Below are 24,793 nucleotides of genomic sequence, written 5' to 3'. Positions count from 1 at the left end.
CCACAGACCTAGAGGATGCTGCTGCCAACCGTTCCACCTGCTCTGGCAGAGCGGTATACAGAGGTGGGAGGAGGAGAGGAGCACAAAGAGACAGCAAAAACAGCTCAGGAGACATACAACCATGCCTGTCCACGCCAAGTGAAAGTCATCATCGGATACGATGGACTACCATAAGGAAGTGTGTGTGTGTGTGTGTGTGTGTGTGTGTGTGTGTGTGTGTGTGTGTGTGTGTGTGTGTGTGTGTGTGTGTGTGTGTGTGTGTGTGTGTGTGTGTGTGTGTGTGTGTGTGTGTGTGTGTGCTAAAACCCACCAGAGACGTGGAAGCGGCAGGATAACTGTAAGGATACCACCACATGGTCCATTAGATGTCGGTGGACTGAATGAACAGTACCACCAGCAGGTAGAGGAATAGCAGGAACTCAAACACAGGCTGCTGTCCAATGGGAGGTCAGGGATCCAGGAGTGTCGGACAGGTTCCGGCATGATGAGGGCCAAGAGGGGCGGGGCCGAGAGACCCACACAGTTACTGCTCCTAGGGAGACATACAGGTAGTGGGGTTAGTGTGTGTGTATGGGGTGCAGTGTGAGTTGGCTACAGGAAGAAGCCTAGGTGTGTAAGGCCTGGGTGTCAGAGTGTGGAGTCAACACGCAGGAAACAGCAGGTGCCAAATCCAAAATATTCTTTAATGAACACGGACCAATCTAGTCCACCCTATTAACACACTGGGTGCACAATATAACCAACCCCAGACACGGGGTAAAAGAACTCAGTCCAGAAACATGTAGCACACAATCAACACCACTACTTACAAGCAAACAATCCCGCACAAAGAAACGTGAATGCCGGCTGATTAAATAAGCCCAACTAATTACCCCTCATACAAAACAGGTGCGCCCAATAAACACATAGGGAGGGGGAGAAAAGGATCAGTGGCAGCTAATAGGCCGGTGACGACGACCCGCCGAACGCCACCCGAACGGGAAGGAGAGCCTGCCTCGGTCGAAGTCGTGACAAGGTGTCTGTAGCCTGGTGTGTGTGTAGCCTGGTGTGTGTGAGCATGTGTGTGTGTGCGCGTGCGTGCGTGCGTGCGTGCGTGCGTGCGTGCGTGCATGAGGGAGGGAGAGTGTGGAAGAACATGTTGTGGCGAGAACAGAACAGTGGAAGATATCTCTCCTACTATCTGTGTTGCCATACCTTCCTACCCCTCAGGGGAAATATTTTAGACAAGGTAAATAATCTCTTCTCCTCCTCAGTCACATCAATGATTTACCTGACTAACCTAGTGTAGGGCCTGTAACCGAACGGTTGCTGGTTTGAATCCCAGAGCCGACAAGGTAAAACATCTGCTGATGTGCCCTTGAGCAAGGCACTTAACTCTAATTGCTCCTGTAAGTTGCTCTAGATAAGAGCATCTGCTAAATGACTAAAATGTCAATCACAGTCGGGAAGGGAAAGAAGAAGATATGTCTTATCGTAGTTGGAGACTGAGTCAACTGTTTCTCAAAAGGGGGGCGGATCAAATATGGCTACACCTTTCATTTCCAATGGAATGAGCCTTGCCTAAAAAAGTAATGTGTCTGTCTGTCTGTCTGTCTGTCTGTCTGTCTGTCTGTCTGTCTGTCTGTCTGTCTGTCTGTCTGTCTGTCTGTCTGTCTGTGTGTGTGTGTGTGTGTGTGTGTGTGTGTGTGTGTGTGTGTGTGTGTGTGTGTGTGTGTGTGTGTGTGTGTGTGTGTGTGTGTGTGTGTGTGTGTGTGTGTGTGTGTGTGTGTGTGTGTGTGTGTGTGTGTGTGTGTGTGTGTGTGTGTTTGGGGACAGGATGGTAAGCCTGCTTGTTGTAGTGGAGTACTGTACCACGTCCGTGTGTGTATTTCTCTGTGTGTCGTCTCCCTTCATCCATTCCTCACCTGTTCCAGGGTCTGCTGCCATTGCTGAGGCTGCCTCCTACCAGTGTCTGTAGGATGGGCAAAGCAGAGCGCCTTAGTTCAGAAGGCACAACATGTAAGAAAACACAGTGAAACAGGAAGTATAATACTATCGGAACTTGCTTGTTTAATGAACACAACCCAGCTTCAACATAGACCTTCAATACAGCACAGCATCAACAGAGTTGAGTTCAGGTGGATGACACTATACACATTGAATATACTAGTAGTCCCTATGTAATGAATAGAGATGATATGATTAATTGCTAGACCTACTTGGCAGAGAGACACAAAATATCATATCTAGACAATTCATTTCTATCTGAACTTTCAACAATGTTGTTCTCTACTGAACACAGCCCGAGCACACACACACACGCTTAAGTGTTAATGTCCAAGAAGCCGGTGTTTGGACGATATATTGGCACGGGTGTGGTTTGGCCTGAGAGGAAGTTGAGGGCTGGCAAACCGTGCCAATATATCCTCTTAACACTGGCTTTGAGGGCATTATAACTTTTATACAACGGGTTACCAACATACTCAAACAATGGTTGACATATTTTCATTAAAAACGTTATTTTGATGAATTTATTCATACTATTTCATCCTTCCACAAGATATAGTCCCGACACAAATCTAGGGTTACTACCGAAGCCGGCTGATTGTTTGTTCTATCGGTACGGTTGCTAGAGACGCGACCCAGTCGTTCAGTTTTTCTGTTCTGTATCCATGGACGCGACCCAGTCGTTCGGTCTAAATGTTCCATTGCCATACCGGCTGGCAATGTTCTTATCGCTTGATTGCTAGCTAGCCAACTACGGCTAACTTACAGTCACATCCAACAGTGCAGCCAGAATAACAACAGTAGCAGCATTTGCATTTGTTTAAGCTGTTTTCTAGTGACATTTATTTGGACACATTCATAACAATGAGCTAATGAAGTGTGATTTCGCCTGGCATTGAAAATGTGCTCAATCGTCAGGACACTGTTGTTAAGTGGAGCTAGCCAACAACACAGCTAACACAATCACTTCAAAATGAAGCTGGAAAGACTGCAAACTAGCTGCACTTTGTTTTGTTTGACCTTTTTTACCTTTTGAATATTGAAACAATGTTGCAAATGTCAGAGAGACAGACAGCAAGGTTTATACAAAGCTCCGCTGTTGAAAACTACATGCTAGTCTAAAAGAAATGTGAGATAATGTCTCGATGCTTTTTATGGTGGAGATCAAGTTTATAAATTGCCTGGCCGGGCTAATGAGATAGTGGATTGCGCAGTCAGATGGAACAGAGTAAATAGGCATTTTAACATCATAGATTTAGCCAGCGGTAACTTGTGGAATAGACACCGGCTGGAATGCAGTTTTAACAAATCAGCATTAAAGATTAGACCCACCTTTTGTATAATTTACAATGACAGACAGTTGAGCGAATACACCTACATAACCAAACCAGGTTATCCCAATCATTTGGTGTGTGTGTGTGTGTGTGTGTGTGTGTGTGTGTGTGTGTGTGTGTGTGTGTGTGTGTGTGTGTGTGTGTGTGTGTGTGTGTGTGTGTGTGTGTGTGTGTGTGTGTGTGTGTGTGTGTGTGTGTGTGTGAATGTATGGACAATGAAGGAGGTATATGTAATATAAAACCCTTTCTAACTGTAACGCTCGTCGGAAGAAGTGGACCAAGGTGCAGCGTAGTACATGTTCATGATTCTTTATTAAATCCAAACTCCAAACAAAACAACAAAAGAACAACAAACGTCACGTTCCGTAGGTTACGTAGAGCTAACAAAAAACGTGGTGGCAAAACAGGCTGCCTAAGTATTATTCCCAATCAGAGACAACGATAGACAGCTGTCCCTGATTGAGAACCATACCCGGCCAAAACATAGAAACACAAAACCTGGAAATAAAGAACATAGAATGCCCACCCAAATCACACCCTGACCAAACCAAATAGAGACATAAAAAGGCTCTCTAAGGTCAGGGCGTGACACTAACACTGTTTACCGTGTTTACCACCTTAAATATGTGCCATTACCCATAGCTATTTGTAGCTAGCTAAACAAAGCTAGTTAACATTAGCTAACCAAGCTAGCTTGATAGCTGATCGTTTTGTGAACAGAACTCGTGAGCATCGCATTCAGATTAGCTTTTTTATTTAAAACAAAATATATATTTGTTGCAAACTGATTACGTAGATATCTATCTAGCTATCCATCTATACGGATTTCTGATGATCCACTGATCTCATCCATGATGTCGAGACGGCTGTTTTGCAAGCTAAATGCAAAAAAAGTCAACAAATCGTTAGGAATGAGAGTAGAACTACTAAATTTGGACGTCACACACACACTTACAACAAACAATTTCACACACAGACATGGGGGGAACAGAGGGTTAAATACATGACAAGTAATGAGGGAAATGTAAACCATGTGTGTGGGAAAACAAGACAAAACAAATGGAAAATGAAAGGTGGATCGGCGATGGCTAGAAGACCGGTGACGTCGACCGCCAAACACCGCCCGAACAAGGAGAGGAACCGACTTCGGGGGAAGTCGTGACAATTGGAGTGGCCATCACAAAGCCTTGACCTCAATCCCATAGAAAATTTGTGGGCAGAACTGAAAAAGCGTGTGCGAGCAAGGAGGCCTACAAACTTGACTGAGTTACACCAGTTCAGTCAGGAGGAATGGGCCAAAATTCACCCAACTTATTGTGGGAGGCTTGTGGAAGGCTATCAGAAACGTTTGACCCAAGTTAAACAATTTAAAGGCAATGCTACCAAATACTAATTGAGTGTATGTAAACTTCTGACCCACTGGGAATGTGATGAAAGAAATAAAAGCACACACACACACACACACACACACACACACACACACACACACACACACACACACACACACACACACACACACACACACACACACACACACACACAAACAGAAATCAGAACCATGGACAGCCACATAATATCTAGCTTATGTTGATTGGACTAAGTTGTTTTTGGATACTTTTAGTTGTCACTGTATTAGACTAAGCATAGGTGATTTGGTGATATTCAAATGTTGGAAGTTGAAATGGTGCTGGAATAGTGGATGCAGCTCATGTTTTCTTTGGGATTTGCAGTAACTCTCTGGTTTTATAAATCAATAGTTGTTTATTAGTCCAAAACTGTCCTTAACATTAACTTGATTGACCATGTTAGGCCATCTAACTGTTTGTTACATGCAATTTGCTCTGTGGACTCTTCGGTTTTGTGATGAAACAAAGGTGTGGTTGAATGTATTCTGCCACTGTGTCTTCTTATTGTTTTGGCCTTAGGCCCTTATATCACGGTGGCAAGGCATATGAAACATTTTATAGCAAACAACGCAATTATCACAACACAGTTTGTTTTAAGTATTTCACCCCCTGGCTTGGCTTGAGAGATTTTATCCACGCACTGCTACTGGCCATTTGTTTACTGCTCGCTCCTCCCACTGAATGAGCAACACAGCGCGCTATGAGCAACAGCAAAAAGAGCTGCACTTCCTCGTTGACTGGATACACTTGTCACACACACACACACGAACAAACAAGACTGCATTGTTTTGATTGCATTTTACACTAGCCACTGTATCTGGAAAGTAGACTACAAAAGGCTTGTGAACATACAATATTGAATAGGATCATTTTTCCATATCGAAAAGGATTGTAATTTACACTGTTGCTGTTTTAAGAAGCCGCCGATCAATTCAACAGGTAGGTAGGTTGTTCCCTTATTTGTCTCTCTTCTCCAGTTCTTTGATATATTCCCAGACAATCTGTCAATGTGGCATTTGACTCAATACCGCTTTCCTTAATACCGCTTTCCTTAATAGTTTGTTTTTGTTCTGCATAACATTTGCGAAAACATTTTTGGGGGTGGAATTCGCAAAGATAAATCATTCCATGCTTTATGTTGAGGTAATTATTAATTTAACACTGATATTAATCTTTACGAATTATTGAATATGTCAATGGAAACACTATTGAATTTGCGGCCGCTAATCTAATATGAGGAGCCACGGTGCCCTATGACGAGGGGCCGAGTCATTTCGGAGAACCATTACATTTTTGACCGATGAGAGAATTATGCGCTTTTTCTGTCTCAGCAATTTGTGATGTCATGGAAATGATGGTGTGTGTGAAATTGTAGATATATATATATTTTTTTTTACATCTGTAAGTAATTCCCCAAGCTAGCCATATCAATATGTTCAGGTTGCTTTGAATAAGTGTGTCAATGTCCATTAGACTATTGAATTCAATGTGCAGGCTTTATGCATATTATGTATTATCATTTAATAGTCTAACAATTCAGGCTCTATTAAACCATTATGTGCTCAGTATATAATAATACATTGTAATATAATATGTAGTTGTTGCAGTTGTTACTATTTAGGAGAACAGTTCATCTATAGGCTGTATAGAATTAAATATCATTGTAGTAAAATGTATTACAACCATCAGAGAAAGATATGATACTAATTTCCATCCAGTGTGATGTCATTACTTATGTGTATTAGTGTTGCTCATAAAGTTTTTCTGTTGAATTGACCTATAGATTTCTGATGTGTGACCTCAGCATGGACCAAGTGGCCCCCCTGTCGACTTGCTACCGCTCCAGCCTCAAGGTGAGACTTCACAAGGCTGTGCCACTAATACAGTAGATGAGTAGGACAATTGCATACATTGTAATGCTGGAGATGGTGGTGTATAGTACATATAGGACTACTGTATCACAACTGATAATGCAAGGCTGGATCAAATGCCTGCACAACAAATTGCTCTCCAGGACTGGAGTTGGACCACCCTTTACTCAAGGCTACTTAGTTAAGAACGCACATTTCCAAAGATCAAATGTCAGCAGAGATTTATTTTCAAATCCTGCATGTGTCGCAGCACACTCGTGGCTGCTATTTTCCTTCTCCATAAGCGAAGAGATGAAAGGAAAGAGGATAAAGCCAAACATGTTAAACGTGAGGATAATTGGGGAGCTGATGCAGGAGAGGCTCTGTCTTTTCCACCTTCTCTACTGCCACTAAAGTAAAATCGTCCCCTTGGCAACTAGGGCTCTCAGGACCTTGAGGGCCCTGTTTGTGCCAGCCTACCTTTTCTAAGGACGAATAGACTAATCATTAAACACTTTATGGATCAAAGGAGATGGGCGTTTGTTTCTCCATCTCGAGTGTGGGGAGGTAGCCCTCAATTTTTTAAAATAAAAAATCATAAGTGCCTTACAGTATTAGACTTACAGGCGCACCTATGCCACTTTAGCGTACATCACTACTATCAATGTCCTAGTGATTTGTTAAGGTTTCATGTGCGGCTTGGTAGTATAACGTCATTAGAAGTCTCATCTGCATCTGTAAAGGGCTAATGCTGAGATGGGTACAGTGTAGATTCAAACAGTGAGCTCGTCTCAAAAGGGCTCCATCTTAGCTAATCAAATTGTGAAGAAGAGTCTGGTTTCCCTAACCTGATTTAAAGAAGGGATGAGAGAGAGGGAAAATGGAGAGAGGCTGATGGAGGGGGAGGAGTGGGTGGAGTTTGTTTTCTTCTCACAAAGCAGCCGCCCACGCTGTTTGTGTGAAACCTCAGAGCTGAACTGCTCAGAGCTGAACGGATGCCAGCTGCCTCAAGGGAAGTTTCCAGATCTGCTACGCTACGGAACAGGAACACCATATATGGTCGTCCTCTCCCAGTGGTTCACAGCCAGCCTGGCTGGGAGAATATGAAAGACCTGATGTGTTTGACTAATGATGACAGATTGGTTCTGCTGAAAGGGAGTGCCCACATAAAGTATTTTTTCTCTCTTTGCTTTTGCCTGCCCTGTTATCTTATAAGACTCTGTTTGAAGAAGTGAATTAAGTTTTTCCTAAATGATTCACAGTATCTATGGGTGATCAGCTGTTGGTCATCAGGACAGGGCTATACTTGTCTCACCTAATTTATCCAATTATGTAGACATACAGTAGTATAGGTCTTTCTCAAATTATCAGGACAAAGAAAACAATTTGTGTCTTTTTTTATTAACTAACAGTGTGTTGTTTTCCTATGTGTTTGTCCTCTACAGCGGCAGGCAGCCTTTGACCTGTTTGAAGATCCCATGTCTCTGTTCTCTGGATACTTCCTCCCCTCAGACGATGACCAGTCTCTTCAGGAGGTGCCCTCTGGCCTCAACTGTTTCTCACACGGTATGCCACCACCACACCCTACCAACGAGTGCCACATCACTCTAGCGCCCTACTTTACACCAGTCACTTTCATAACACCTATACCAACTAATCACCCTAGCCCAAAGTCAGACCAAACTCTTCATAACTATTAGTCAGTTATTCGCCAGACATTATGTCACAATGTTAACAATATAGATCAACTGATTGCTGGCATACAAATGATTTTTAATTAATGATTAACAGAAAAACAAGTGTTGATTTGTGGTTACATAGTTTGAGATTAACAATTATCCATAACCCAAACGTTGCAAGTGAAACTCCCATCCAGGTCCATGGCAGTTAGCCATTTTAGTCTGCCTGAACCCTATTTAAATATATATGTTTTAACATTTATTTTTGGGCATTTAGCAGACACTCTTATCCAGAACGACTTACAGTTAGTACATTGATCTTAAGATAGCTGGGTGGAACAACCACATATCACAGTCATAGTAAATATATTTTTCCTCAATAAAGTAGCAAAGTCAAGCGTGAGTGTTAGTTCTCAAAAGTTTTTTTTATTATTATTTATTATTTTGGGGGGGTTGGGTTGAGGAGGGGTGCGGGAGAGGGGTGCTGTGGAAACATTAAACTATGTTATGACACTGTTAAAGCAATGTTATTACATAAGAAAGGTCTAGAAAGGTTGATTCATAGAGTAAGCAAACATTTGTTTTTTTCTCTCCAGACATGGGCCCCTGCTCTGTTCCCCTGTTGACCCCGTGCAGTAAGGCAGTGATGAGTCAGGCCCTGAAGGACAGTTTCAGTGGCTTCGCCAAGGTCCAACGCTGCTATGGCATCTCAAACAGTGAGTCAGTCACCTTCTACACCTGCTCATTCTATCACTTATTGTCCTCCCTTTTTCTTAATTTCTATTCAATTTTTTTTTAATTACAGGGATGATATTAAGTTAACTTTGTGCTTGTTTCCTTGCTGTATTTCCTGCTAATTTTCTACCCAATTTGGATTGGAGGTCAAAGACATTTTGGGCTCATTTTCGAGTTTTCTTTAATCATTAAAAAGTAAGCTTAGTTAAGTCAAATCAAGATGAAGACTGGTGTATTTTGGTGAGGTGTCCATGGAATTGTGCCTGAAATGTTTTGTAAATTGAAATTATATTAAGCCTTATATCTTTTTACTTTCTCTCTTTCGCAGACCCTCGTAAGTGGACCAAGCAGCATGTGATGCAGTGGCTGCACTGGGCGGCCAGTGAGTTCAGCCTGGCCAACGTCCATTTCTTTAAGTTTGACATGAACGGCCAGGAGCTGTATGACCTGGGTAAGGAGAGCTTCCTGGACCTGGCTCCAGACTTTGTGGGCGACATTCTGTGGGAGCACCTGGACCAGATGATGAAAGGTAACAATGGCATTGGAACTTTTTAGTCAGATGGTGTTTGTGTGGAAGGCAGAAGGCGGAAAGAGTAGGTTTCTGACACCTATCAAAATGTTATATTAGGGTGGAAGTGTTTTTTTTTGTCCTGTGGAATTACTGTACCCTTTGGCTAAAAGATACATGCTAAAATCAAATAACAGTATTTCTGATGGTTCCTGACTTTTGTCCTCCATTGTTTTCTTCCAGAGTGTCAAGAGAGAGAAGAATCCATAAGCCTCAGCAGTGTTGTGCCCTCCGTAACTAACTGGATGAGCTCTAGCGGTGAGTGTCCATTAGAAAAACAAACTAACCACCAGAGGCTTCAAATCTAATTAAACATCAGATAGACAAAACAGTTTGGCTTCAGCTTCATTTGAACAATAAAAGCCTTAAGCTGTCCAGAGATGTCTCTGAGGTAGATGTGATGAGATGAGCTAAGTGGGCGTTTGTTTGTTCTTCTCTTCTTTCTGCAGGCTTCAGTCTGGAGGAGACCCAGTGTGCCCTGCAGGTGCCTGACAACAGCGACAGTCTGCTGAGAGAGCTGTTTGAGACCTCAGACAAGACCGCCCTGCTGTCTCCAGATCAGGAGTTCTCCATGTTCTCCAAGCCCCAGCTGAGCACGGTCAACATCAGCTACGTCAGGAGCAACCCAGGCTCAGGGCAGCTCTCCAAAGCCTGTGAGTAGGAAAATCCACTGTTGTCTAGAAGCTATAAATCAATGTTAATTAGTGTTCATTTTCGATCAAAGTCACATTAGAGAAAAAAACTAAAAAACAAGGCAACACGTATGCGATTCCCAAAAGATGTTTGATTTCATGGATAGTTCCTAAACCTAATCCAGTTTCAGCTGAACTAAACATTCTTCTTTTTTGTTTATCCACAGTCTTGTCCCAGGACCAGAGTTTATGTTCATTGGAGAGTGTGGATAGCATCGAGGGGCCAGAGTCCAAGCTGCACTCCTGGGGCAGCCAATCCTCCCTGGCGGACAACCAGAGGGTGCCGTCCCACGACAGCTTTGAGGAAGAGTACAACAGCAGCCCACTGAGTCTGGAGAAGCAGGGCCTGTCCTTCAAGGACTACGTCCAGGAGAGGAACGAGCCTGTGGAATTGGGAAAGCCTGTCATAGCTGCTGCAGTGCTGGCTGGCTTTACTGGTGAGTTCATGAACCCGGTGACACAATCAAACACATCTCATCTTGTATGGAATACTATCCATCTTTCTGTCAACCCCAGTTCAAAACAGTACACTGCAGTTGAGTATAAGCAAACGATGCCTTTTGATCGCCTTCTGACTCCTCTTTTTCCTCTCAACAGGAAGTGGTCCTATCCAGCTGTGGCAGTTCCTGCTGGAGCTCCTGACTGATAAGAGTTGTCAGGCCATCATCAGCTGGACCGGAGACGGCTGGGAGTTCAAACTCACCGACCCAGATGAGGTGAGTGTCAATTGGCCTCATACAATATGTGTATATCAGGTTGTGGAGGATATGGCCACAAGGGTTTACAGGACCAGAAAAGTATTCAACACAAGAGCTATCAGAGGACATCAATATGAATGAAACAGTTCTGTTTTCCATTGGTGTTTATCATTCTCTCTTGCCCCCAGGTGGCTAGACGCTGGGGCCGCAGGAAGAACAAACCCAAGATGAATTACGAGAAGCTGAGCCGTGGCCTGCGATACTATTACGACAAGAACATAATCCACAAGACCTCGGGCAAACGCTACGTCTACCGCTTCGTCTGCGACCTGCAGAACCTTCTGGGCTACTCGGCCGAAGAGCTCCACATCATGCTGGGGGTCCAGCCTGACACTGAGGATTGAATCAACTGCCGTTTTATCGAAAAGGAAGGGGTTGGAGATGGAGTCAATGGGGCTTCACTACCCCAACCTAGCAAAAGTTGCTAATGGTACAGGCCACCTGAAGGTCATTTCTGGTCATTAAACAGGTGGCACTGAGTGATGTGCACTGACAGTCGCTACACTCGTGGACAGGCAGCGAACATCTCTAATTTGGAGCAGCCGCTCCTGTCTTGGCTCTTGTGCCATCAATGTGCATTGTTGTGCAAGCTTTGGTTGAGAGGGGTGCCAGTATTTAAATCAAGCGTTCCCTCTGGGTGAAAGTGTTGTTGTGCAAATTGTAATGGATCAGCTCTGTATCCATCTGCAAAGTGGAAAGCTGTCGATTGCACAGATGATAATTGCGATCAATGTAACATAGCAGATTTTTTCATTCAAGCCTGATACTCAGCAAGTGTGGTGTTTACAGAGTCTGAATAGTGGACATTTTAACATACTGTGAATGATCTTGGGGTTACCAAATGAGAATGCTTTTGAGGTGGCGGCTCCAGCACCATAAGGTTAGGCACCACACCCTCATGAGGTAATTTTCACAATCAACTTTTACCAGTTGAATGTAGACACATGTAATCTTTTTTTGTATTACAATTATTCCAAAATATTTTATTAAAATATACAAACGAGGCAATATCTCAATATCTCATATTTCCATATCGCTCAAATCCATTTTTCTGGACACTGGATAAAGTCAGTTTAAATATTTTGGTTTCCTTTTGTTAAGACACTCCAGTACCGGACTTGTCCAGAGCAGGTTGTGGATAAATAATTAAAAAATAAAAATTATATCTGTAAAATACTGAAGACATCCACTTGGAGCATTTTCCTGATTTATTTTTTATCGAAAATACAAAATTGACAACATATCAACAATTCCCTCTGGGCAAGTCTGGAGAATATATCTAAGGATAACCAAACAAAATGTGGTAAATGCAGATGCTTCTGAAGCTGGCGTGTGGGAAGTGTCTGATTTATGGGAAATGGCAGCTAAAGACAAGTACACTGAATTTAGACTACCAAATGCCAAATGCCTATTTAGACACAATCACTATCTCTTCAGAGTAAGTTACTAGCTAAATATAGTCCAGTTTGTAACATTCTCTATGAAATGTGATTTTAAATCATGTGTAATTTAATGTAGTGAGCTTTGAAATGATTGCTGTATGTCCATTTTTGAAATTCATTAAAATGTTGATGAGAAACTAAAGAAAATATACATTTTCATAGAAATTTTTACATTTTATGTTTACTTTTTGAAAATATTAAAGGACCAAAATAGCAACAAATCTCAAAATTGATAGGTAGATGAAAAATGGTGCCTGGCCTTAAATAGGAGTTTCGATGGAGAATGTATTCTTGATTTTATGGAATAGCTAAGCTTGCCTTTACTGTTGTGCTTCGTAATGCATTGTCCTGCTGACCAGCTTGCAGCTCAACTGGAATACCAGTCATTGTGGCTACTGCATTTTAACTCTATCGAAAAGGACAATTGTTATTTGGGCTCCTGAATGGAGCAGCGGGTCTAAGGCACTGCATCTCAGTGCAAGAGGTGTCACTACAGTTGCTGGTTTGAATCCAGGCTGTATCACATTCGGCCGTGATTGGGAGTCCCATAGGGTGGCGCACAATTGGCTCAGCGTCATCTGGGTTTGGCCGGGGTAGGCCATCATTGTAAATAAGAATTTGTTCTTAACTGACTTGCCTAGTTAAATAAATAAAAAATATTCTATGAATATGCATATAAGGTTGAATGTAATGGTGTAGCAGCTATCGTAAATATGTTTTGTAGCAGGTCTATCAAGGGATCTGTTTGTGCCTCGATTATTGTTTATTTCTTTTTCTGGGGCCAACGCGACATGTACACTGCCTTCAAAGTATTCACACCCCTTGACTTTTTCCACATTTTGTTATTACAGCCTGAATTTAAAATAGATTAAATTGAGATTTGTTTGTCACTGGCCTACACCCAATACCCAATATTGTCAAAGTTCAATGATTTTTTTTTTCAAAACATTTACAAATTAATAACAATGTAAAAGCTGAAATGTCTTGAGTCAATAAGTATTCAACCCCTTTGTTATTACAAGCCTAAATAAGTTTAGGATTAAAAATGTTCTTACATAATAAGTTGCATGGACTCACTCTGTGTGCAATAATAGTGTTTAACACAATTTTTAAATGACTACCTCTACCTATTTGTAGATCGGTAAAAAAGCAGAGCATGGTGAAGTTATTAATTACATGTTGGATGGTGTATCAATACACCCAGTCACTACAAAGATACAGGCATCCTTCCTAACTCAGTTGCCGGAGTAAAAGGAAACTGCTTAGGAATTTCACAATGAGGCCAATGGTGACTTTAAAACAGTTACAGAGTTTAATGGCTGTGGTAGGAGAAAACTGAGGATGGATCAACAACATTGTAGTTACTCCACAATACTAACGTAATTGAAGGAAAAAGAAGAAAGCATGTACAGAATACAAATATTCCCAAAACATGCATCCTGTTTGCAACAAGGCACTGATGTAATACTGCAAAAAATGTGGCAAAGCAATTAACTTTTTGCCCTGGATACAGCGTGTTATATTTGGGGCAAATCCAAAACAACACATTACTGAGTACCACTCTCCATATTTTCAAGCATGGTGGTGGCTGCGTCATATTATGGGTATGCTTGTAATCACTGGGGTGTGAATACTTTCTGAAGGCACTGTATATGGTTTATTCTAAACTATATTTGTATTTTGTTTTTATATTTGACAACATTGGACTTGTACTTGTATATTCACTGAAGATAATAAGGCAGCCTTTTTCAAGTTGTTGTACTGATGACGGACACACAAAGATGGAGTAAATTTTGGCATGTGCGCAATGTTATTTCTCAAACAAAAGGGTTGTGTATATGTTCTCTGAATAATTTTTGACCTCTTCTTCTATTGATTGATATTGTATAACACAATGAAAAATTAAGATCAATTTAAGAATTCTGTTGTTGAATTATTAACAATATAGAACATTTTGAACTGACATGTGAAGCAACAGGGTTATCGTAAAACAAAATGTTCTAATCGAATTTCGGTCTTGTTACAACATCTGAGCTCTGAATATATCATTGGCAGTGCGACATGCTGTGTGCTGTAACTTAAGCTGTGCATGTCATCGGCAGGCCATATACCCGTGTAACTTATTAATCATAATTACTTTACTTAAATTACATTGTCAGTCTTTCTGTGGCTTTATGACATTTTAATAAAAGCTGTATTTTTATATGACGCTTTTTTTGACAATTGATATCTAATTATAGTGGGTAGTAGATAATTATATTGGCCAGGTTTTGAAAGAACACTTAGTTAAGTACCAAAATGTATTTGAGTTGATTCAAATAAATACTTTCTTAAGCCTCATAGGATAACAATCTGTCACACCAAAAATGAAGTGAAGTTTAGTGAACTTGCCAAAGTACAAGTTTTGTCTTTGTTTAGTGTCAATGCACACTACCCTGTTTTACATCATATCTGAGCAGATTGCTCCATGCAAAAACTCCCACGTAAAATGGACAATTCCAATTTAATTTACTAAGGTAGTTTATTACACAGACGTATGCATACTAACACTGCTCAAGTCCAGAAGTTTCATTTGAATGTTATATTCAAAGATTAAAATGCAATTACTCAAAGTATTAAAAAAAACAATTGTAGGTAGCTAGTACACTACTTGGTTGAAGAAGGGGAAGTTCCCATTTTCACTATTCGAAACGTGAAATAATAATGTGAAACTCTAGTTACATTCATTAATCAATCAGAAACTCTGGAAAAGACTCTACCACCTTCCCTGACATCTTCACACATCACTTACCCCCCATCCTGTAAGTGAGAGAACATGCAAGTGAGATGTGGTGCCTCTTTCCTTGTGAGAGCATGTAGGGAGACCTCTCACATATCTGATATCATGTCTAGACAGCCCCCAGGTCCCAGCTCTGTACACAAGCAGTTTAACACTCTACGCACACAGCCCAGCTAGCCTCCTACAGCTGTGCCTACACAAGGCCTATACCTAGTCATGGGTATTCACCTACACAACTCAAAGGCTAACTGTCAACATCTGCCTCCACAATAAAGCGCACGTGAGTGTGTGTGTGTGTGTGTGTCAACATCGGCCACAGTACAGCCTCTGCAATAAAGTGTGTGTGTGTGGGTGTGTGTATGTGTGTGTGTGTGTGTGTGTGTGTGTGTGTGTGTGTGTGTGTGTGTGTGTGTGTGTGTGTGTGTGTGTGTGTGTGTGTGTGTGTGTGTGTGTGTGTGTGGGTGCGCGCGCACATATATGGGCATGGTTTACTGTCAATGCTATGAGAACAATGAGTTATGTGAGTATTTAATAACCTCTATTGCTCAACTTTGGAATACACAAACCACAAGTTAGTGTGATCTCATGAACATTATAGGCATGTCCCTAAATGCAAATGCCATTGCCTAATACATACATAGTTGATCCAGCTCCAAATTGCCTGTACACTACGTTTTGCTCCCACTAAGATTGCCCTTGACTCACTTCTCATACATTCACAAACTCAGAAATAAAGTTACATTTAAAGGCCATTTCAGAAACCATACAGTGGTAACAATCGTGAAGGTCAGTAAATAAATGTACATTGGCTTGAATTATCATACCTCTTATGATTTTGGTCTTGTTAACAGAATACATGCCACATGAATTACAATACTATTCTCAACATTTTCCCAAACTCTCCCGCCTATTATGGTCTTACAAATAATATTGGTAGAAGATAGCTGACTAATAAGAAAAATAAACACATCAGTGTTTACTGGTAGCAGTAACCTAACCTGCGGGCATATAGCCAGTCTGGAGGTGGCTCCCATGTGACAGGTGCAAACAAGATCCAACTCAAGTGTATCCACACCCAACCTTAACCAAACATGGTGCAGCTATTGTGTTGATCTACTGAATGAAGAGAGCACATGACTGTCTCTCTGCATTGTGTGCCAGTAAAAGGCACTTTTCTTTTGGGTGCCGATTCCGACTTAGGAAATGAACACTTTTCCTATGCACTTCTCAGTAGTTGGTATTCAGACTTACCTTGTGCAGTAGTGATGTGCAGTTCGTAAAGGATTCATTATTTTTTAACAACTCTTTTTACTGACTCATGATTTGTTTTTCTGAGTTACTCTTTCATTTTGTTGTTCATTTGACCTGAGATTTAATATGCACTCCTTTGGCTCCGGAGACGTACTCCCAGTGCTCTGAACGAAATACTGTAAAATAGATCATGCTGAAGACACAGGCAGCATAACAGCATAGAGAATAAAAGTACATGTTTAAAACTGGAAATTGATCGCATGAAAAAATGCAATTAATTGATTATTATTATATACTTCCCATAACTGTTATGCAGGTGCATAACGGGCTTTGCAGGCGTGGTTTCATTGCGCATGCTGTATACATTTAATTAAACCACTGAAAACCCTCCCACTTGTTGGCCAACAGAATTTCTCGTGGAGTTTTCATTCAATACGATTTTAAGTACTTTTATCTTAAGCCATGCCTTTAAATAGTATACCTTTTATAAACATTTTGTCATCAGACACACTATAATACATTGAGAGAAAGGGTTCAGAATATAAGGATCATAGAAAGAAAGCCATCTAAATATACAGTATGCATATTTGTCTCCGTTTCAGCACCAACTGGTAGATTTAAAAATATGCATATTTTAAGGTTTGGAAAAAACTGGCTTGCAGAGCCTTAACGCACAAAATATATTGATGACTCAAAAATACAGTGTTTAAATTCATTTTGAAAGTTGTCATATTTAAGGTTAATCCATGAAATATTGGAAGGTGGAAAAAAGTGTACATTAGGCCTAAGCGTTGAACAATAGTTATAAATCTACCCTAATCCTCACTAATCATGGAACTTTATGACAACGGTCCAGTCGTCATGAACCGTGCGCCAGGCTCCAGGTTTAACTTACTACATGTGGTCTGTGTTCCATAATGATTCAAATAGGCTACATGTACCAAATTATTGCACAACGTTAGATTAATATGATCTAATAACTAGCGACCCTCAAGAACAACTACACAGACATGACAGTGTAAATAAAGGTACACAGAATGGAATAGAATGATGCAAAATGTAAGCTACAAATGGCAGAAAACTAACACTAAAGTGACAGTTATAAATGTATGTGGGTATTAGCTACTGACAATGGCTCCCAATAGTGGCTAATATTTTTTTTAAATCTAATTTTTAAATAAAATGGAGAAAAGCCTGGGTATACAATTAAAACATTCTAAAGCGCATACATCAACTCTACAGGTTTAGCCCTACAGAAGCTTATAGCTTGGGGCTCCAAATTTCACACACTAAAATGATGAAGGCACGTAATAAAAGTTCTGAATAACGGCACAGCTATTTATAGCCTACTTCACTGTGGAAAAGGGGCCACAATACATGTCATGTTGATGTGATTTTCAGTTTGCCTGGTTTCACATTTGTCTCCAAGAATCAAAGTGGAAAAATCCCCCCCCCCAAAATTGCTATGTGTATTTACAATCAAATCAAATCAAATTAGTTGTCATGCGCCAAATACAGCAGGTGTAGATTTTACCGTGAAATGCTTACGAGCCCTTTCACAACAATGTAGAGTTAAAAAGTAAGAAAAATGTGCCAAAAAAATGTGCCAAAAAAATATTAAAAATCGTAACACTAAACAATAATAAGGAGGCTATATACAAGGAGTACCGGTACCGACTCAATGTGCAGGGATATAAAGTAGTTGAGGTAATTGAGGTAATAAACAGAGTAATAGCAGCGTATGTAAAGTGTGTGAAAGAGTGTGAAAGTATGTGAAAGTATGTTTATATATATGTGTGTGTGTGTGGGTGTGTGTGTGTGTGCATGCGTGCGTGCGTGCGTGCGTGTGTGTGTGTGTCAGTGTAGTACATGTGAGTCCAATGAGTGTGCATAGAGTCATTGCAAAAAAAAGGGGGTCAATGCAAACAGTCTGGGTAGCCATTTGATTAACTGTTCAGCAGTCTTATGGCTTGGGGGTAGAAGCTGTTCATGAGCCTTTTGGCCTTTTCGATCCTGTACCAGTTGCCGTGCGGTAGCAGAGAGAACAGTCTATAACTTGAGTGGCTGTAGTCTTTGACAATTTTTATGGCCTTTCTCTGACACCGCCTGGTATAGAGGTCCTGGATGGCAGGGAGCTCAGCCCGGGTGATGTACTGGGCTGCACGCACTACCCTCTGTAGCGCCTTATGGTCAGATACCAAGCAGTTACCATACCAAGCGGTGATGCAGCCAGTCAAGATGCTCAGTGGTGCAGCTGTATAACTTTTTGAGGATCTGAGGGCCCATGCCAAATCTTTTCAGTCTCCTGAGGGGGAAGAGGCATTGTCGTGCCCTCTTCACGGCTGTGTTGGTGTGTTTGGACCATGATAGGTCCTTAGTGATGTGAACACCGAGGAACTTGAAGCTCTCGACCTGCTCCACTACAGCCCCGCCGATGTGAATGGGGGTGTGCTCGGCCCTCCTTTTCCTGTTGTTCACAATCAGCTCCTTTTGTCTTGCTGATGTTGATGGAGAGGTTATTGTTCTGGTACCACACTGCCAGGTCTCTGATCTCCTCCCAATAAGCTGTCTCATCGTCTTCAGTGATCAGGCCTATCAGCGTCATGGTGTCTGCAAACTTAATGATTGTGTTGAAATCGTGCGCGGCCATGCAGTCGTGGGTGAACAGGACGTACAAGAGGGGACTAAGCACGCAACCCTGAGGGGGTTTGGAGAATTCACTTCTCCAAATGGATTACTTCTTTACCTAGCTATTTTTAATAGCTCTTATGAATTTATAAATGACAGTGTATGGGGAATGCTATTTTTAATATTTAATATTTTTTCACTTGACCTTATTCATGGTTTCCTCACTTTTAAAGGTGGGGGAATTTAATGGGAATTAAGTCAAGGTCAGAACATGGCATATCTGTAGACACACCTCCGGCACAGATCTCCACCTCAAACAAATAGCAGGTGAATAGCATGCTATTCTCATGCTTAAGTTGAGGGTCAGAATACACATAGAGAGAAAAGTCCATAAAAAGGCAATTAAGTTCCATTTACGCACGCTTAACCTGGGTCTGAATCGGCCCCTTGAGGAACATGCTGTTCTACAGTGAAGGACAACACTGAAGTGTACAGAACATGGTTTCTTATGAATGAGTGTGTGGAAGAACTAGCAGTATATATGGTTTGAAGGAGTAGAAGTCTGTCATCTACAGGCAATTGCTGAAGCAACTGCTGCTTCACCCTCTGTTATGTGATTCATGCTCAGATAGAGAACTGTCAACTGTGACTGAAGCCTGCGGCTATGAATACATCTTCAAGTAGATAGCCTATAGATATACTGTTGATAGAAAAACAAGATTCTATTTAAATTAATTTCTATGGATCATACCTTAGTCTTACTGGATACGGGCGACCTGTTAGACAACGCTATGGTCATTTAACTTGGTCTATAGTGAAATTGTGGATGTGTAAAGTTGAAAGAAAACAGTAAGATGACTATTTCAGTAACGTATGATTAATATTATGAATTACTTAATTTTTTCCATAGTAAATATGAAAATTCAGATTGCAAATGGCTTTAAGCGAATAACATAGAATTTGGGAGAGGTCACACAAATCAGCCATTAAACCAACACTCTTGTTGGCTTCATTTACATGTATCCCTGAGTTCACTAAGAACATTTTAAAATGAATCACAATATAGGTATCATTGTCTCTTTTTGTTGCTATGTAAACAAACTGGAAGTGGGTGTCTATGAGAGTCAACCTCCAAGTGCCTGTCAAAATTAACAGGTTGTCAGACAGAGTTTTCGTCAAAGACACTTGTTTATTTTGATGCAAGGTATGATAGATAGCAAATAGAACTGAGCGGGGTTTATCCAAACCAATCACCTTTTGTTACGACTCTCGTTGGTAGAAGGAGACCAAGGCGCAGCGTGGTAGGCGTACATCGTAACTTTATTGATGACACCAAACAAAATAACAAAGTCAAAAAACGAAAGCGCACAGTTCTGTCAGGCTACAGAAACTAAACAGAAAACAAGATCACACAACCTAAAGGTGGGAAAAAGGGCTGCCTAAGTATGATCCCAAATCAGAAACAACGATAGACCTCTGACTGGGAACCACACTCGGCCAAAACCAAAGCAACAGAAGACATAGAATTTCCCATCCGAGTCACACCCTGACCTAACCAAACATAGAGAATAATACGGATCTCTAAGGTCAGGGCGTAACAGTACCCCCCCCCCCCCCTCCCAAAGGTGCGGACTCCGGCCGCAAACCTGAACCGATAGGGGAGGGTCCGGGTGGGCAATCTACTCTCGGTGGAGGCTCCGGTGCGGGACGCAGACCCCGCTCCGCTTGAGGCTCCCCCCACTTCGGTGGCGCCTCTGGTGCAGGGATTGTCGCCGGGGCCTCTGGACCGTAGATCGTCACTTCAGGTTCCGGACTGGGGACCGTCGCTGGAGGCTCCGGACTGGGGACCGTCGCTGGAAGCTCCGGACTGGGGACCGTCGCTGGAGGCTCGGACTGGGGACCGTCGCTGAAGGCTCCGGACTGGAGACCGTCGCTGCAGGCTCCGGACTGGGGACCGTCGCTGGAGGCTCCTTTCCCTGGATCATCACTGCAGGCTTTGTGCCATGGATCATCACTGCAGGCTCCGGGCCATGGATCATCACTGGAGGCTTCGTGCCATGGATCATCACTGGAGGCTTCGTGCCATGGATCATCACTGGAGGCTTCGGGCCATGGATCATCACTGGAGGCTTCGTGCCATGGATCATCACTGGAGGCTTCGTGCCATGGATCATCACTGGAGGCTTCGTGCCATGGATCATCACTGGAGGCTTTGGGCCATGGATCATCACTGGAGGCTTCGGGCCATGGATCATCACTGGAGGCTTCGTACGTGGAGCCGGAACAGGTCTCACTGGACTGAGGAGACGTACTAGAAACCTGGTGCGTGGAGCTGCCACAACGCGTCCTGGCTGGATACCCACTTTAGCTCGGTGAGTGTAGAGAGCTGGCTCAGGACGCACTGGGCTATGAAGGCGCACTGGTGGCATAGTGCGTAGAGCCGGCGCAGGATATACTGGGCCGTGGCGGCGCACTGTAGGTCTGGAGCGTAGAGCTGGCACAACGCGTCCTGGCCGAATACCCCCTGTAGCACAGCAAGTGCGGGGAGCTGGCATAGCTGGATATCCTGGACCGAGGAGACACACTGGAGACCACGACCGCTGAGCCGGCACAATCCATCCTAGCTGAATGCCCACTCTAGCACGGCAAATGCGAGGAGTTGGCACAGAGCGCACCGGGCTGTGAATGCGCACCCGTGTGGAGCTGCCTCTCGGGCTTCCGTTGTTGACCTAACTCCTCGTATCTTCGCAGTTCCGCTCTCGCTGCCTCCAACTGCTCCCTTGGATGGCAATACTCTCCGGCCCGCGTCCAGGGTCCTTCTCCATTCAGGATTTCCTCCCATGTCCACTCCTCCTGGCCACGCTGCTTGGTTCGTTTTTGGTGGGATCTTCTGTTACGACTCTCGTTGGTAGAAGGAGACCAAGGCGCAGCGTGGTAGGCTTACATCGTAACTTTATTGATGACACCAAACAAAATAACAAAGTCAAAAAACGAAAGCGCACAGTTCTGTCAGGGTACAGAAACTAAACAGAAAACAAGATCCCACAACCTAATGGTGGGAAAAGGGGCTGCCTAAGTATGATCCCCAATCAGAGACAACGATAGACAGTTGCAACCACACTCGGCCAAAAACAAAGAAACAGAAGACATAGAATTTCCCACCCGAGTCACACCCTGACCTAACCAAACATAGAGAATAATAAGGATCTCTAAGGTCAGGGCGTGACACCTTTAATAATAATGTCTCACTTTCATGTTGCAGCTTCAAAATTACATTACATTCATTCAGACCAATAGGGCTGGAGTTTATAGTTGGATATTTGATGTTTCATTTCTACAAAAAACATTGTTCCAGTGTTCAAAAACAACTCAGCAATGAATGTAAATGGAATTGAAGTGGACTTAAATACTGAACCTTGGGGAGCACCGTAAAAGTTATTGGACCTCACAGATTGAGTTTAGTCACACAGTAACAGACCTTCCCACTTCCACAGACACACATACATTACAGTCCTGTCTCCACACTGGCCCATACAGTAAGGATGGCAGCGCACAGTAGCATTACTGAGTGTATGTTAGCAATAAAGGTTAACATCTCCATCTGCCTTCACTGGCAATCTGTGTGGGAGAGAAAACACCTCCCCCACAACTGAAAAGACAAAATGGCGCTTAGGAAACAAAATCTAGCCCACCGCCGTGAGTCTTTCTTTATAAATAATGATAAATCAGATGGTGCCTTGAGGCATGTTATTTATCTCAGTTATATAACTTAAATATATCTGTATCATATTATGAACTTAGTAGCTCCCTATCTAATGTGCTACATACAAAAATGATGTTTGTCCCTTTTCTTATACTATATAAAAAATATGATTATAAGTTGCTACAACAATACCATAACCCTCTGTAGAATATAATGGTATTATTGTAGAACAGTGTTAGATCACATTGTACAAAGGTCTCAGATACACTACAAAGAAGTCAGCCTACCCCTTTCCACCACATTGTAAATTAAAACCAGTCACAGAAGGATTTAATGGCCTTTTCCTGGAAACTCCTGTTCATATCTTGAGTGTTACCGTCAATGGGCAGCACAACTGATTATGCAGGTCTGTGACAATAGTAACAATGAACACTTGATTAACCTCTGCTATCTTTGAAACTGGATTCTTAGGAAACATTGACCCAATGAGTTGGCCCACCTACAATGAGCATATGGAATTGTCAGAGGTTTACTCACTAACTGTGTTATTGCCTCAGGGAGATATAACAGACAGATAATTATGTGAACACACATACCATGCAATGACAGGTGCATTACTGTACAGTAGGATAGTTAATCACTTTCACTACACATAGCTACAATTCTCATGCAAAACATGTTATGATATGGCAGACATAATATGCTAGTTAGTGAGACAAAAAAAGTGCTCACTCTCTCTCTCTCTCTCTCTCTCTCACACACACACACACACACACACACACACACACACACACACACACACACACACACACACACACACACACACACACACACACACACACCAAGGTTATTATAGTAATCGAAATTTAAATTTAAATTTAATTAAAATTGGAATAACTATTTAGTGAACTGACATAAAACTAAGAAAAACATTTCAAAAACTAAAACTATACTGAAACTATTATCTTTGACTTCAAAACTAACTAAAATAAAATAAAACCATCATAAATTATGTTTAATTGTAGGTTTTTTTTTGGGGGGGGGGGGGGGGTCGAGCTTCTGAATCTGGGAAGTAAATGCTGCCAGTAGATGATTGCTAGCTATCAGTAGCTGACAAGGAAGAAATCAGAGAGCGAGCGCAGATCATACAGTAGGTGTGTACAGTAGAGGCAGTAAACCCAACACCAGCAGTGGTCGGTTGCAAAAGTCAATTGCTGGAAAGGACAAAAGCAAATGTATTGTAGTGTGTGGAACAGAGATGAAAGGGAAAAACCCAAACAACCTCAAAGTGTCACGACTTCCGCCGAGGTCGGCCCTTCTCCTTGTTCGGGTGGTGTTCGGCGGTCGACGTCGCCGGCCTTCTAGTCACCATCGATCTATTTTTCAGTTTCGTTTTGTTTTGTCTGTATTGTACACACCTGGTATCAATTCCTTCCATCATGTTCCCTATTTAACCACTCTGTCTTTCATTGATGTTTGTCCGTGATTGTTTGTACGTTAGGTGTTGATGTCGATACGTGTTCGTATTTGTTTCTTTCCATTGTATGGAATTGTGCACATATTTTGAGTAAAGACTCTGTGGTTTTCGCTCAGACCTGCTTCCTGCGTTTGACTCCAAACATTCTCCTCACACAACCCTGACAGAATCACGGACCAATTTCAAATGGAGTCAGCAGGCGCAGCCAGCCCTTCTCTCCCAGTAGAGGAGCAGGTGCAACAGCACGCAACTATGTTGCATAGGTTAGGGACAGCCATGGATCGCGTGCTGCAGACTATGGATAGATGGGAGAGAGGAGGTCTCCCGGGTAATCAGAACCCAGCACCAACCCCAGCACCAACACCAGCACCTCTACCTACACCACCATCCATCCCTCCACTGGTCGGAACCAGTGGAATTCGGCTCTCGCTTCCGGGAGCGTATGACGGAACAGCGGCCGGGTGTCAGGGTTTCCTTCTACAGCTAGAGTTATACCTGGCATCTG

At 42.4% G+C, this 24,793-nt stretch overlaps 1 protein-coding gene across 2 annotated transcripts; it reads left to right on the top strand.

Annotated features, from left to right (window-relative positions):
• The first annotated feature begins 5,427 nt into the window (after window positions 1–5,427).
• On the top strand, window positions 5,428–14,653 carry ets2 (v-ets avian erythroblastosis virus E26 oncogene homolog 2). Of its 2 annotated transcripts, none has more exons than XM_055874763.1 (10): window positions 5,428–5,665; window positions 6,510–6,579; window positions 8,022–8,142; window positions 8,852–8,971; window positions 9,319–9,519; window positions 9,742–9,816; window positions 10,008–10,211; window positions 10,418–10,687; window positions 10,848–10,966; window positions 11,137–14,653. In XM_055874763.1, the coding sequence occupies exons 2-10, from the start codon at window positions 6,517–6,519 to the stop codon at window positions 11,350–11,352; spliced, it is 1,389 nt and encodes a 462-aa protein (XP_055730738.1). In that variant the 5' UTR covers window positions 5,428–5,665; window positions 6,510–6,516; the 3' UTR covers window positions 11,353–14,653. The 2 variants fall into 2 exon arrangements, with proteins under 2 accessions (XP_055730738.1, XP_055730745.1); XM_055874770.1 differs by having other exon boundaries at window positions 5,428–5,669.
• Window positions 14,654–24,793: the final 10,140 nt, after the last annotated feature.

This window comes from Salvelinus fontinalis, chromosome 2 (genome assembly GCF_029448725.1).
Source record: "Salvelinus fontinalis isolate EN_2023a chromosome 2, ASM2944872v1, whole genome shotgun sequence".
NCBI lineage: Eukaryota > Metazoa > Chordata > Actinopteri > Salmoniformes > Salmonidae > Salvelinus > Salvelinus fontinalis.
The sequence above is the reverse complement of the archived record's forward strand: the minus strand, read 5'-3'. Positions and strand labels throughout refer to the sequence as shown.